Source organism: Salvia hispanica, chromosome 6 (genome assembly GCF_023119035.1).
Source record: "Salvia hispanica cultivar TCC Black 2014 chromosome 6, UniMelb_Shisp_WGS_1.0, whole genome shotgun sequence".
NCBI classification, from domain to species: domain Eukaryota; kingdom Viridiplantae; phylum Streptophyta; class Magnoliopsida; order Lamiales; family Lamiaceae; genus Salvia; species Salvia hispanica.
In genome coordinates this window covers 26,651,570-26,665,180 of record NC_062970.1, presented here as the reverse complement: position 1 = coordinate 26,665,180, position 13,611 = coordinate 26,651,570, and the positions used below count along the sequence as shown (strand labels likewise).

Below are 13,611 nucleotides of genomic sequence, written 5' to 3'. Positions count from 1 at the left end.
ATGCTGTCTCATTTGGGGCTGCGATGAGTTCGGTGTGGTAACCAGTCAAATGTTCATTTTACTATGTGACCTAATTTTGTTATTTTTGTGTCAATATATGACCTTTGATTTATTTTTTGAAAATGCAGAACTTAATAATTTGTTTAATTTAGTCTACAATAAAAAACTACAACTTTCGAGTATCTAATTGCGCTCACCAATAATAAGCTACGGCGCAAGGAACACTATTCTAAGTGAGCCTAGACGGATATCCTATGCCAAAAGTTTTAATACATGATAAAATTACAGATTTTCTGAAAGAAATAAATTTGGTATAATAGTTTTTACAGATAATGGCAGACTGCAGATTAGAGATTTACCTACATGTGTTTCACTCAAAGAAATAACACAATGATCATTTTCGTTAAGTAGAACATCGTCATGCGTTGATGTCAAATACCCAGAACGCTATTATACATGAATTGCAAAAATCCTCAAACTATCTAATCATGAAAATGATGTGTGACCTGACTAGTGAAAACGTTACAATAATAAAAGAGGAAAAGAGAAAAAATCACTCCTACAAAAATGTCACATTCGAACAAAATCCGCAGCAAATTACTGTAAGTTAAAACAGATGCAGCACGAGATCAGGCTGCTGGTACACAGTAAGACGAGCTGAAGGCCGGAGGTAAGACGCATACCAAATGCGGCCCCGGTGGGTTGCAACTTATATTTGCCTTGTCGACATCCGGCAATCCGAGTTGAGGTGGCCGAACATATCCAGCAACAAGAGGAAGGCATAGTATTGAGATCACTATTCTGGAACCTGTTAGAATATCATGAACTGTGAAGTGTCCATAGCTTAATAGGAGATGGCAACGACAATCAGACGGCATTACATACCTTGTTTTGTGGAGAGTGATGTGTATCCTCTTTTTCTTCCAGCTACCATCCAGTTTTCTGAATTAACATTGACTTCATACAACACTTCATCCTGTCACACAGGAAAAATAATGATTTACGAGTATGAATGCTATGCGAATAGTACACAGTCAATGGTAGCTGACTGCGTAAAACAGAGTAGATTCTTTGAAACAGTGGGAACATGATATTCTCCAACCATCTATATCATTATGGTCTATAATCTACTATAATTAGCAATTCTTGTGTCAATTGTCCTAGAGACCGTGCCATTCAGCCACGGTGAATCCAACTTGGACAGCTCCATTTATCATTCCAAACTTGGGAATACTCGTTTTGGACCAATAGAATATTGAAATACAGAACAGAAAGTAAAATTACGTACAAGGTCATCAGAATCCTCGTCCTTGCCCGAGTCCTTCAACCTTTCAACTCTCCAGTTCATGGTAACAAGTTGCCCAACTCGGAGACCATTTGAAGGAAGAGGAAGAAAACCAACTGCAAAGCAAGGGTCAAGTACTGGTCTTTGTAAAACAAGAGCGCTCCTAAAGGTCAAAGGGTCTGTTTCACTTTCAGGTCCAGTAAGTTCCTTAGTTACGGGGCTATGAGCTCCAAGATTTCTTTCACCAGATATTGTATATCTGATATTTAATACACTGATTGGATCTGATTCCTCTCCTTCATCTGCAAAAGTAAGATTAATAAATTAGATAGAAACACATGGCAGTTATCTGTTATAGAATAAATTATAAAAGAATAGACGAGAAGCACCAGTTCATACTATAAGTATAGATACACATACACTTATTTTGGATATTATGCATAGATTATATGTGAGCCTATTTCAGTTATCAATAAGAAAATGCTTTAAAAGTGGCAGATATGAAAGAACGAAGAAAGAAATGTGTGAACTTAACCAGAAAGCTGGGCCTACCTTTGGCTGGTGTATCTACCACACAGATGCTAAACAGAATTCCAGCTCTTGATTTAGAAGAAACAATAAGAGGAAAGAACTTGGACACCGGTCTCCCATCACCTTTTCCAGTATGAGCAAAGCCATCCTGAAGATCTAGCCAAGCATCGGAGACGGTCAGCGAAGCTTTCACCTGTGACTGCAAAATTACCTGAGAAAGATGGGAGGAAAAGGGAACCAACAATTAGAAGGCACTGACCAATTCACACTGATGAGGTTGGTCGATATATCACTAAGATTTAGAGTCTAGCTTCATGTGAACTTCAACATGTACATTATTTTTCACATTTTCTGGTTCTAGTCATTTTTGTAGATCTGTTCTGTTCCGATTTATCTTCAGACAATTCCTTCAACTTCTATCATTTCCTTCTGCTTCTTATTCCCCACCATCTGTTTCATTTTATTTATTTGTTTATTTTGTTTGGGGAAACCGGGGGTGGGGTTTTAAAAGGACAGGATATCAAATGATCAGGTGAAAACTTGGTACAGCTGTAATATTATGCCATAACTTAAACAACTACTCCCTCCATCCCACTTTAGGAGTCTCGTTTACCATTTTTGGGTGTCTCACTTTAGGAGTCCCGGTTGGAATATTCCATAAATGGTATTAGGCCCCACATTCCACTAACCTTTTTCCACTCACATTTTATTATAAAACTAATATAAAAATATAGGACCCACATTCCACTATCTTTTTTCACCAACTTCCCTTTACATGTATTAAACCCCGTGCCGAACTCAAGTGGGACTCTTAAAGTGGGACGGAGGGAGTACTATTTGTTACACTAAAAAATGAAAAGAAAAAGAAAAGAAAAGTGTAGGGTAATTTGAAGAGTGTGCATTGTAAAGTTGCACAGTGAAATTGCAGCATATATACCTGCAAGAGCAAAGTACCATCACTGCATTTGTCTGCAACGCGTGTAGTCACATGGAAAGGATCCGTAAAATGCACAGCTACTGTCCTGTGATGTAATCCTATTTATTTCAGTCTTGAGTAACTACTAAAAGTAGGATTCAGAAGAAAACTAATAAAAGCAAAATAAAAATTCAGGTACTTCTCAAATGTCTGGTTATGAGAAACTCCAAAATCAAGTTTCAGAGCAATCGTCCTCAATCCATCCACAACACTTTGTCTCTGAGGAACTGTACCTGAAAAGAACACAAAAAAGAAATAGTTACTCAAAGTATTAAATCATAAATCTTTTGAAGTTCGAGGTATCAAAACTTTTGTGATACCAACCTGCAGGAGTCCCTTCAGCTAAGCCATGACTGATGGCCTTTAATGGAATCCATAAGACTGAAGTTATATTGCTTGTCCAGTCAGGCAAATTGATCTTGCCATCTTCTAGGCTCAATTGCTTAACGTCAGCAGATACTGGAGAATGATTGTCAGGTGGACTATCCGAGTGGTCAGAGTTATTTGCCCCAAATTCATGCTTCTCAATTTCGATTTCATGCTTCTCTGCAATGCTCAAGCCAGGGCCGGTGTCTATGTGCAGTACAGCACCCTTAAGGGAATAATTTATTGGTTTAACAATTATCCCAACCCACTGTGTTTCATTCATCAGTAAAGCAGATGAAACAGCAGCCGCAAGATCAACCAGAGACCTTGGTCTGGCCACCTATATAAATATATAAAGTTAGAAACCTCTATTCTTACTATGCACAACATACAGTATGATATGTAAATTAATGTGCCATCATCACATGTAAAATTCTATATCACCAGCTCAGCAGAATGTGTAGCTCAACTCATGAAAAAAGAACTACACACATAATACCTTCAAGACGGGTCTTGTTGGCTTTTCAAAACTCATAAAATCATCAGTGTCTGCAGGCCCACCTTTCGAGAAACTATGTGATCTAAATCTTAATTGACCAATCTGTCCTGTGAGAGCCCCTAACACATAGGAACCTGGTTTCTGTGGGGGCAAAGAAACTGTAATATTGTTCCTGCCGGGCCTTAGCACAATAGCTTCGGAGCTCTTTATTGCCTGAATACATAAGAAGCTTGGGTTACCCTTTTTATGCAAACGATGCAGGTGTGGAAACATGGCATGGAGGAAGTTTGATGATCACAAGGAAAGTGTACCTTAGCACCCTCATCAGTACTATTGGTAGCTGTAAGCATAACACTAAGTGATTCAAGAGTAATATCATCTGGAAACCCACTCCATAGAGCAACTGTGAGTGTGCCAGGGTCCCCATCACAAAGCTCTAGAGGAGGCCCCTGATTGCTTGAAAATGTTATTAAGGAGGAGACATCTAGTGGCACAGGATGCTCCATTTCACTATGAGCAAGACGGACAACTTCAGACTGAAATGCTTGTCGTTCCTTGGGTAAGAACAACCCTTGATCTAAGGACAACAATCTCACACAAGAAGATAAGTAGCCAGCTTGATCATTCAATATCTTTTGACACTCGGCCAAATTTGGAAGAACTTCTGCCAGCAAGTTCTCCCATCCTTCACCCGCATAAAGAGCACAAACTTTCTCATAGAGATTTGCTGCAAGATCATAATTTTCGTGCTTATGATGCACAGCTGCAATTTCACCATCAAGGACAACTCCATGTCTCTTCCACCAAGAACGATGATAACTGTCTGCAGCACCCTTGCACAGATCTAGATATTTTTTCTGGAAAATGAAAATGAAAATCAAACAGATATTTGATGAAATGATAGTAGCACATAGCTCTGGAGAAATTATAACACAGTAGAGGTAACTTAACATAGGTCAGTAAAGGACTAAACTTTAACAATTACGGACTACTATTAAATAAAGAAAAAGTGTTCTCTAAGAAGAGTTACCAATCAAACAATCCCAGTTACTCTTGATAACAGTGCTTCTATTTCCAAAGTACATTTAGATATCATTTTCCTATGCTTTATAAAACAATAGTAAGCTCCAAAATCATACGTTCAGACTTCTTGCGAACAATCTATCAACCATTTAGATAAAACAGCTAAATGAGCTTATGATGTTTCTAAGAAGTAATTCAACAGCTCTATTCTTAGAAAGAGCTTAATAAGGTATAAAATCTCATTTGTCATAAGCTCCCTCATTAAATACTATAGGATACGGTACTTAGATGCCCTCAACAAGTCTAAGTTCCAACCATAGATCCAATTACAATTTTGTTCAGATATCAAGTCATAAGGTTAATAACCAGACCTGCAGATGAGGTTCACAATTGTGTTATTGACACGGAGTAATCCAATCTATCGAGATCAGATTTTAAAATTAGACATCTACGCTGTATATTGTACTAGTTAACCACTTGATGTTGACAATAATTTGAGATAACTTCATTAGAATGTAGAGACATGAAAATCAATTACCTCAAATTCTTCAACAGAGGATAAACTTTTCCACAGCTCTGCATCAGAAATTGTATTCCTTAAAGCATGCTCAGCAGCAACAAATATCTCTGCAAGTCTCATAGGCCGGTCAATTGAACCATCAAAGTTTCCAGGTGAAGACAAGGTCCTTGACATGGAAACACTGCTCATTTTTTGCACCGCGGATGGAGTTCCTGAACTGTCTAACAGAGGTCTGAGAGGAATCGAGAAAATTGTCCATTTTAATGCAGTTATATGCATGCATATCCATACACAACTAAATAAAAGTAACAGTATACAGCCCCTACTATTTTGTAGAAGTTTAGTTTACCAGACAGGACAACTGTAAGCAGAGAATAAGAACTCAGAAAGGTCTTTTGCTTATTCAATTAAATAAAGTCTTTCGCTTATTATATTTATATTTACTGAAGTACATCCCATAACAAATGAATTCTTCCATGTCATATTTACAAAATTGAGCAAGGTTGTCTCCAATAATCTGCATACAAGTGAGACTACATGTCCCACCAGTGAGAAAAGAAACCATTTAAAAGACCAACAAAACCCAAGAGTATAAAGGCCCAACTCCCAAGTCGGTCTATCAAAACCTTTTTATAATGTACCTCAAGTGTTCGGCATCTATCTATTCTACCCATGATTTTGTAGGCATGCATTATCTCCATATCCTTCAAGATCTCTAAACTTTCTCCAGTATTCTTAAGTGATAGCAACATCATCAGTATTTCCAAACAGATATTGTATGTATATTCAGAACATTTTTTGTAACTGAATCAGGACTTTTTGGTGTTGAGCACTGTTTTGATTTTCCTTGGAAGAATCTCTATAGCTAGATACCCGAACCAAACAGAAATCTGGCATAGCTCATAATCATTTTTTTTATCTGTTTAGGTCATTTTCTTGTTTGTAACGTAACTTGATCAGATCAAAATGGGTAGAAGTGGTATTTACTAGTTTTGATTGTTTTTAGTCAAATAGCTCAGACTAAGGTTATAAGGCAAGCTTTGTTTACATTGCCTATGAAATGTGTATAGCTGAATCTATGCAAACCAGAAAGTTTCATTACCCATCACCAGAACTAGGACGACCGTCAAACAAGTCAGACATATTTCCAGCTGAAAGAGATGCTCTACGACGATTTGCCTCGCGCAAAAGAACAGACGGTTCCAAAGGAAGGGGCTTCCTCTGAATGCCGAAGTGCTTAAGTCGTGGAGATTCTTGGAGAATCATCTGCACAACCAGTGTAGAATATAGCTATTACATGCATTTTCATGATTATATCAATAAATATGTACCAATAATATTAATGCATACATCTTGAAGATGGGTATGCAGGAAGTATCTCCAATTATGAAGCTAAGCAATTGGTGAAAAGGGAAAAAATGAAGCTAAGACATTTTGCAATGAAAATTGTGAATCAGTTCTGTTGGTAGTTTGAATGTTGACAAAAAACAATCATATGATAAATCCTTATTAAAGCACAACCATTTAGCAACATGATTATCGTATCAGATAATCAGATAATGCCTCTTTAAAAACCCTCCGACTAAGCTATTTAAAAGATATACTGAAAGCATTTTGTTTAATAGTTTTTGCTATGTTTTGATGTGCAACATTCCATTGTTATTGTTCAGACTTACCTTTTCTTTTGCAAGCACCTCAGATGAAGCATCAGGTGGAAGTGGTGGCCAAACTGCTGGCTTAGGCCAAGGCAACATGCTGAGTGAAGCACTACAAGGAAGATACAAGAGTTATAGCAGTGTGCAGGAAAATTTAGAATTCTTTATGGTGATTAACAGATTGACTAAGGTTCTCCAGGCAGAAAACTTTCCTTTTGCAGTTTTGCCAACATTACCAACTATATCATTTCTGTATAAGTTCATATCAATAAGATCTTTCACAGAATAACAACTAAATAGTGCTAGATCTAGTTTTTCTGGGGAGGAATACAAAGAACCAATACAAGATTACAGTAAAATCGAGTGCTTACCTGTTAACAGGACTTCTTTCAATATCTGATCCATAGCCAACTAAATGCCCTAGCCGCATAAACTGCCACAAAAACAAATTATGTCAACTGAGAACTACCTTTACTCTGGTCAACAACTGGGAAAATAAATATGATACGTCCCTCTCCTAACAGGTTGGGCAAATGGGTAATAATGTTCAAACCAAATTAAAACAGTATCTCAAAGCCTACTATCCTAACAAATATCAGCATTTCATGACCTATTGCCAGGAAAATATACATTCTCTGCACTTGTGTTGGCAAGGAAACAGGAAGATGCTATACACTTTTCAGTAATCTAAAATTATTCTTGTGAAATTATGTTATGACCTTTGTATGGCATAAAGTATGTAACTCCCCTTGGACACGGTAAAACTCCTTTTCTACATCAGGTGCTGCTAATCCATCTTCGTAGTTAGAAGTAGTTGCACCAATTAATGCCAAGCAAGCTGTGATCACCCAGACTTCACGCATACAAAATGGCAACATACTCTGAGAAAACCCAAAATATTAAAGGTGAAAAATCCAACATAGTTTCTTAAGATAAAAAAGCCATCAGAACTTAATGCTAATACCTCATGCAACGCCAATGCTCCTGAGAAGCTGATTATGAATGAATAACCCCTTGATGCAACCTCAAATGGACGCTTTAATTTGAAGAGAAGCTGAAGTCACGGAAACCATTTTAGAGCATATGTGAAGGTTTTGAGCAAAATATAATTAAAGAAGCAAAAAATTTCTCTGGAGAAACCGAGAAAAGCAAAATGTTTAACTCATATGGAACAGCCACTTCCCTGAGATTTCACCAACATAATTTTTTATCTTAAATATTGTAGAAGAAAACAAAATAATTGAAAGGGAAGCCTGTATTATGACAGATAATCATAGCATACATGATACATATTGAAAACAGACTTAAGTACACATATACAACAACGTCCATACCTTTGCTTGGCAGGCAAATAAATACTGCCTGAACTCAAACTCCCTAAAAGAGTCATCTTGAACAATCTGCGCTAATGCTTTTTTCCCAGAGTCAAGCAGTGTAGCCTGATCATCTCCCTTCTCCACTCCTCCAAAGTCCCTCTGCTTTCCTGCCATGTTAACTGGAATGCAGGACAGTGAAATGAAAATTAAAAAAATACAGCAACCAGCATGTCAACAGCCTCCTTCCACCCACCAAAGCCCCTTTTTCCATGAAATAAATCAACAGTTTCATCTTTCATTTAAAAAATGAATCGTTTCATTCAGAAAAGCAAAAGAACAATGATGAGCACCAATTACACAAATACAATCTGAACTTTTTTTTTGTTCGAATCATCTTGAATTCCAAAAACATTAAAAAGTAAGATAGGACATTTGTGAAGCACCTGTTTCCAAATAACAGAGTTCAAGCTCGTCATATTCACGTAAAGCATCTTCATGGAGATGAGCAACTTCGAACATAAAAGCCAAACTTTCCTGTCATAGAGGGGAATATCATTAGTAATACTATTAATAGTATATGACAAGAGGCCTCACAAACTTTACAAGAGAGTTAAGTTGGTCTGAAAAGGGCCAAAGGAATCAGAAATTTGCACATAGCTTTAAAAAATTATCTATGTATAGTCGTCATTTTAGAATCAAGAAACATTTTGGTGGAATTTTGTGGCACTATATAACAGGATAAAAAAGGAAGTGATCAAGTGAGGGCATTAATTCGTTTGGAAAAATCAACATTCCCTATTAAGGCTTCATGCCACACTTTTAGAAACTAGAGACTGGACTCAAAATCAGGCTCCTCTGTATCATTCACCTAGATATCATTTGTTTCTTACTTTAAGACTAGATGTCAGTAGTCCCACCCCACAGTGCTATAATCTTTTGCATTCTTTCCCATCCCATGTAAAAAAAAGCTCCTCATATGTGTATGTATACTTTTTACTTCTAGGAATGAGATATGGAAATTCTATCTCTCCCAAATTAAGAAGCAACTTATACTACTGGATATAATACATGTATCTTTGAGCTATTGTCAATTAGCAATTTATGCAGGACCTCATTTGTTTATATTCAGCAATTCAGTTATGCAGCTTCACGCTTAACTATCTGTCTAGTATCATCATTAAAAGTATCCCTCAAGCAATCACAAGGCTTGTCTCCAATGTAATTTCCCTGAATCAGTATCAGATCTTAGGTAAATTATTGTGACTACTAAATGAGGGATTTTATTCTATTTTCTTTGTTCTTGGTCAAAGCCACAATTGCCTGAGAAAGGGGTTTGTCTGGGCCTGTCTCTGATGTTGTTAGCACTTTGGAAAAGGAATGTACAACTATATTTTCTAGAAAAAGTATAGATAGTTCCTAAGTAGCAAGACAGTGAGCTTACACAATATTTTCTGAATGGGCTTTTAACTGAATACTGATTTACAAAAATAACTTTAAAAGATCTGTAACAAGAAAAGTACCTTCAGAATGAAAAAATTGCAAAAGTTCCAAACCGGCATGAATCTCTGTTCGCTGAGCTTTCGAATTTCTTCTTCATAAAACTGAATACGTCTATCAAGTGTATTTCTGATGCATTCCATAATTTTAGCCTCCAAATCATCCCAGAAACTTGGATCAGGTCCATGAATATCCAATTTGCAGCACCTATGAAGCAATTGAGACTCTGTCAAATCAGTATTGCCTGTCTATGACTGTAAGAAATTTTGATTTGTATTCACTTGATCCTTTCCACTCAAAAAATTGTAGCCCGCATGAGAAAACAGATACATTATGTTACTGTTCTAATTCCACTATCAGTTAAAACATAGAATTTCACAACATTTGACTATACACCAGCATAAAGCTAAAGAAACAACATGTTTCCAGTGTAAGTCTAACCTTTCCCTCTTTTTGGAGCTGAAATCAACTTCAAGTTTTGCATATACTTTTTTGGCCATCTTGGTGGCCTGATCGTTGTGAGCTGGTGCTTTAGACACATAAACAATAAACCATTCTCGTTCATCATTTTGAACTATTAATTTGAGTCGTGGTTTAAGAATGTTCTTGAACTCATCAAGATCCTACAAGTGCAGGAAAGATTTGCACATTGAAAAAAAATCATACAAAATGAATAAGGAGAAAGATGAAAAACAGTTAGCCACAGAGAATAGAAGTCCCAGCAAGTGGGGTGATAGACTAATTAACCTGAACATATCTTGAGATGCCAAAATTCTTACCTCGCAAGTAACAAGAACAATAGTTGCATACGGCTCCCGGAACCAAAACAATGACTGTTCTTGAGGAAACCTACTACGTAGTCTTGCATCCGTTGTCAGTATAAATTCAGCAGGTAGTTCATCAACAAGCACAGGATTGCGGGTCTTGTTGTTAAGAGATGCCCTTTTGAAAGGCAACCTCTCTTCAAAGCCCTTCTTGATGGTAGGCCACAAATCACTTACATCCTCAACTAAAACAAAATAAAGCCATACTAGTAAGCTACCATCAACAATTACCAAAAGGCTTCATAATTCATCTCTCCCTTTCTCCGTTATATCAAGTAAACAACTGATTAAATGCGTAATATTGCTTTGTGTAAACAAAAAATCACAATCTATGGCCTATACCGAAGAATTATGCCGACTTCAGCACAGAGGCTGTTTCTTAGCTTTCTACATCCAAAACATTAGACATACAACATAATTCAAGTATCAATCTGCAATAGCTCATTCTGATACTTAATCAAAATCTGCAATGAGTAACATTTAACTATTCGAATTACGCAAGCAATTCTTCTTCAAGTGGATCAAAATTATATGCTCATGTACATAGATCAATGCAATCAATATATCTAACAATGAGCAGGCAATTAACTCTTAAAAAGACATAATTAAGCCCCAGAGACAATCAAATCCCCAACAAACAAACAAAAAAAACACTAGGCGGCAGCGAGAAGATAGAAAAATTGAAAATGGAGTTACCGGAGAGAACGATGTGAGCGAATGATGATTTGATACTCTGAAACTGAGGCAAAAAGGTCGCCATATCTTCAGCGATCTGCGGAGAGCATGAGTGAGTGGAGATCGGAAACGTGAGCACGGTGAGAGATGGGGAAACTCTTTTGCAGCTGCCGATTTAATCGCGGTCAGCAGATTTGCTTGCTGCCTTGCTCCCATCCAACTTGGGATCCATGGATTTTCATTTTGGAGGAAACACGTTTTATTTTGTTTACCAACTGAACTCGCTCTGCTAATAAAAGCGCTTTTAACTTTCACAGTTTGGTCACTCATCGCACGGTAGTTCATCAGGCCATCTCCAACCATTTACACCAAACTCAAACTCAAAAAATATTTCATATTTATACTTTTTCAATTATACCTCCATGCTTATTTAATTTACATATTAATCCAATAATATTTTAAGAATAATTTCTATAAATTAAATAATTAAGCAAAATTTTCTTATTAATATATTTTGTTTTAAATATACTCTATATTCAAAAAAATTACTCCCTCCGTCCCAAGGAAAATGACCCCTCCTTGGGCGGCCAGAGATTTTATGCAGTTATATTTTGTGTGGTAAGGGAGAGAGTAAAGTAAGAGAGAGGAAATAAAATAGAGATAAAGATGTTTCGATTTTAAGTAATGAGTCATCTTGATTGGGACAAAACCAAAAAAGAAAATGGAGCATCTTCAATAAAAAAGTATATTTGCAAATTCCAAAAAAAGTTATGTGTAAAATATGGCAAGCTAATTCACATTAATACTACATGATCAAAATATGGCCGGTTGTTTAAACATCTCAAAATAATATTAAGGACTGATATGTAATATTCAAAAAAAATTGCAGTAGCTACTCATTTTTTGTGTTTACTCTAAATTTAGGGTTGTTTCATTAAAAAACTCGAAAATAGGTTTGGGTATGGTGTATGGTTGGAGAACTTTTTTACACCAAAAATGAGATTTGGTATATGGTTAGAGATTGTCTTAAAGGCCAAAATTTGACTACCATACAATTTGTAAAATACACGTATACCAGTGAAATTGAATCCAATATATTTGAGTATTATTGTACATCAACTTAATAACTCGAATAAATGATTAATTGGTAGTTTAATTGAAAATTAATGATTCTCAATTGAAAATTTATTTTAACTGTAAATTTATTTTCTGCAATAAGATTATAGTATCTCTTAATTAAAATTTATTAATCAAGATTGAATATTTTGTGTAAAGACGACTAATGCACAGAAAATGCGGGTTTAGTTAGGGGATATTCGGTTTAATAGACGTGATAGTACCGAGATACAGTATAAGATTATATTAATATAGGATTAAATTAGTATTGAATATGATTTTGTCGTATGATTGAATAGATTAAGTTTAATATTATTTTAATAGGATTATGTCTGATTTTGTTGTTATGGTTGAATAAAATCTAGTTATTATATTTAATTATTGTTCATCACGTTTCAATGAATACATCTAGACGTCACCACGGTTCAAGAACTGCCGGTTCCCGGTTCGGAACCGGCGGTTCAGGTTCGAAAAAATGCCGAACCTGAACCGGCCCGCCTAGCTTCCGGCGGTTCCGGTTCTTGAACCGGGTCAGCCACGGTTCATAGTTGGTTCAAGACCGGCGGTTTCCAGACGGTTCAGGGGCGGTTTCGGGCCGGTTCTGGTTTGGACCGCCGGTTCAAGTTCGTTTTTTTTTTTTTAATTTATTCATTTTTAGTACTAATTACAAATTACACCTTGTAGACTTGTAGTTGTAGTCTTTTACTATCGAATAAATAAATAAAACGAGAATGACAATTGACAAATAGAGTAGAAGTCGACATTGGAGTTGGACAATTGGAATTTTATTGATACAATCATACAATCATACAATTATACAAATTCGAACGATATGTCGATATTACAAATACAAATGTTGAAAATTGAAATTACAAAAGAGTCAAAAGACTTAATACATAACATAATACATGCTTGTTACTTGTTAGCTTGTATAACAATTTAAATAAAAAAGATTGAAGTAAAAAACAATAAATTATAAATATAAATAGATAGTATATATATATACTCTTAATCGGCGAAGGAGATGTTTATAGATAACTAAATTGAGGATACCTTTAGCAATTCAACCTTAGTTGTTGAGTTTAATTTATATATTTATATATTATATATAGTTGTGAATCGTGACTTGTGAATTTAAAAAGAATTTGTAAAATTAATATTCGAACAACTTACTTGCAAACGTATAGCGGTTTGTCGGGAAACCTCATCCATAACCTCACGACGACTAGGGCGCCTTGATTTCCGACGACCACTTTCATCTTGGTCTTGGGCAATTCCCTTGCCCCGATCACCACCACGACGAGATGAAGACATTTTTTGCAAATTGA

The 13,611-nt window shown here is 36.1% G+C and overlaps 1 protein-coding gene across 3 annotated transcripts; it reads right to left on the bottom strand.

The window, feature by feature from the left end:
- Positions 1 to 383: 383 nt before the first annotated feature.
- On the bottom strand, positions 384 to 11,414 carry LOC125194487 (trafficking protein particle complex II-specific subunit 130 homolog). Of its 3 annotated transcripts, none has more exons than XM_048092730.1 (21): positions 11,189 to 11,408; positions 10,448 to 10,677; positions 10,110 to 10,291; positions 9,692 to 9,875; positions 8,615 to 8,705; positions 8,190 to 8,350; positions 7,820 to 7,909; positions 7,575 to 7,736; positions 7,227 to 7,288; positions 6,877 to 6,967; positions 6,303 to 6,466; positions 5,219 to 5,432; positions 3,969 to 4,514; positions 3,658 to 3,870; positions 3,117 to 3,498; positions 2,932 to 3,025; positions 2,754 to 2,838; positions 1,838 to 2,027; positions 1,289 to 1,587; positions 886 to 976; positions 384 to 808 (listed from the first exon to the last, which is right to left on the bottom strand). In XM_048092730.1, the coding sequence occupies exons 1-21, from the start codon at positions 11,250 to 11,252 to the stop codon at positions 630 to 632; spliced, it is 3,774 nt and encodes a 1,257-aa protein (XP_047948687.1). In that variant the 5' UTR covers positions 11,253 to 11,408; the 3' UTR covers positions 384 to 629. The 3 variants fall into 3 exon arrangements, with proteins under 3 accessions (XP_047948687.1, XP_047948688.1, XP_047948689.1); XM_048092731.1 differs by having other exon boundaries at positions 5,219 to 5,417; XM_048092732.1 differs by lacking the exons at positions 384 to 808; positions 886 to 976; positions 1,289 to 1,587 and having other exon boundaries at positions 1,892 to 2,027; positions 2,754 to 2,851; positions 11,189 to 11,414.
- Positions 11,415 to 13,611: the final 2,197 nt, after the last annotated feature.

Bases quoted from the DNA above. Each gene is read 5' to 3' on its own strand.
- LOC125194487 (XM_048092730.1), bottom strand. From the start codon at position 11,252: ATGGCGACCTTTTTGCCTCAGTTTCAGAGTATCAAATCATCATTCGCT. The intron at 6,968-7,226 runs GTAAGCACTCGA...TCTTCCTTGTAG, and splicing joins GAAAGAAGTCCTGTTAACAG to TGCTTCACTCAGCATGTTGC. The intron at 977-1,288 runs GTACGTAATTTT...CCTGTGTGACAG, and splicing joins ACGAGGATTCTGATGACCTT to GATGAAGTGTTGTATGAAGT.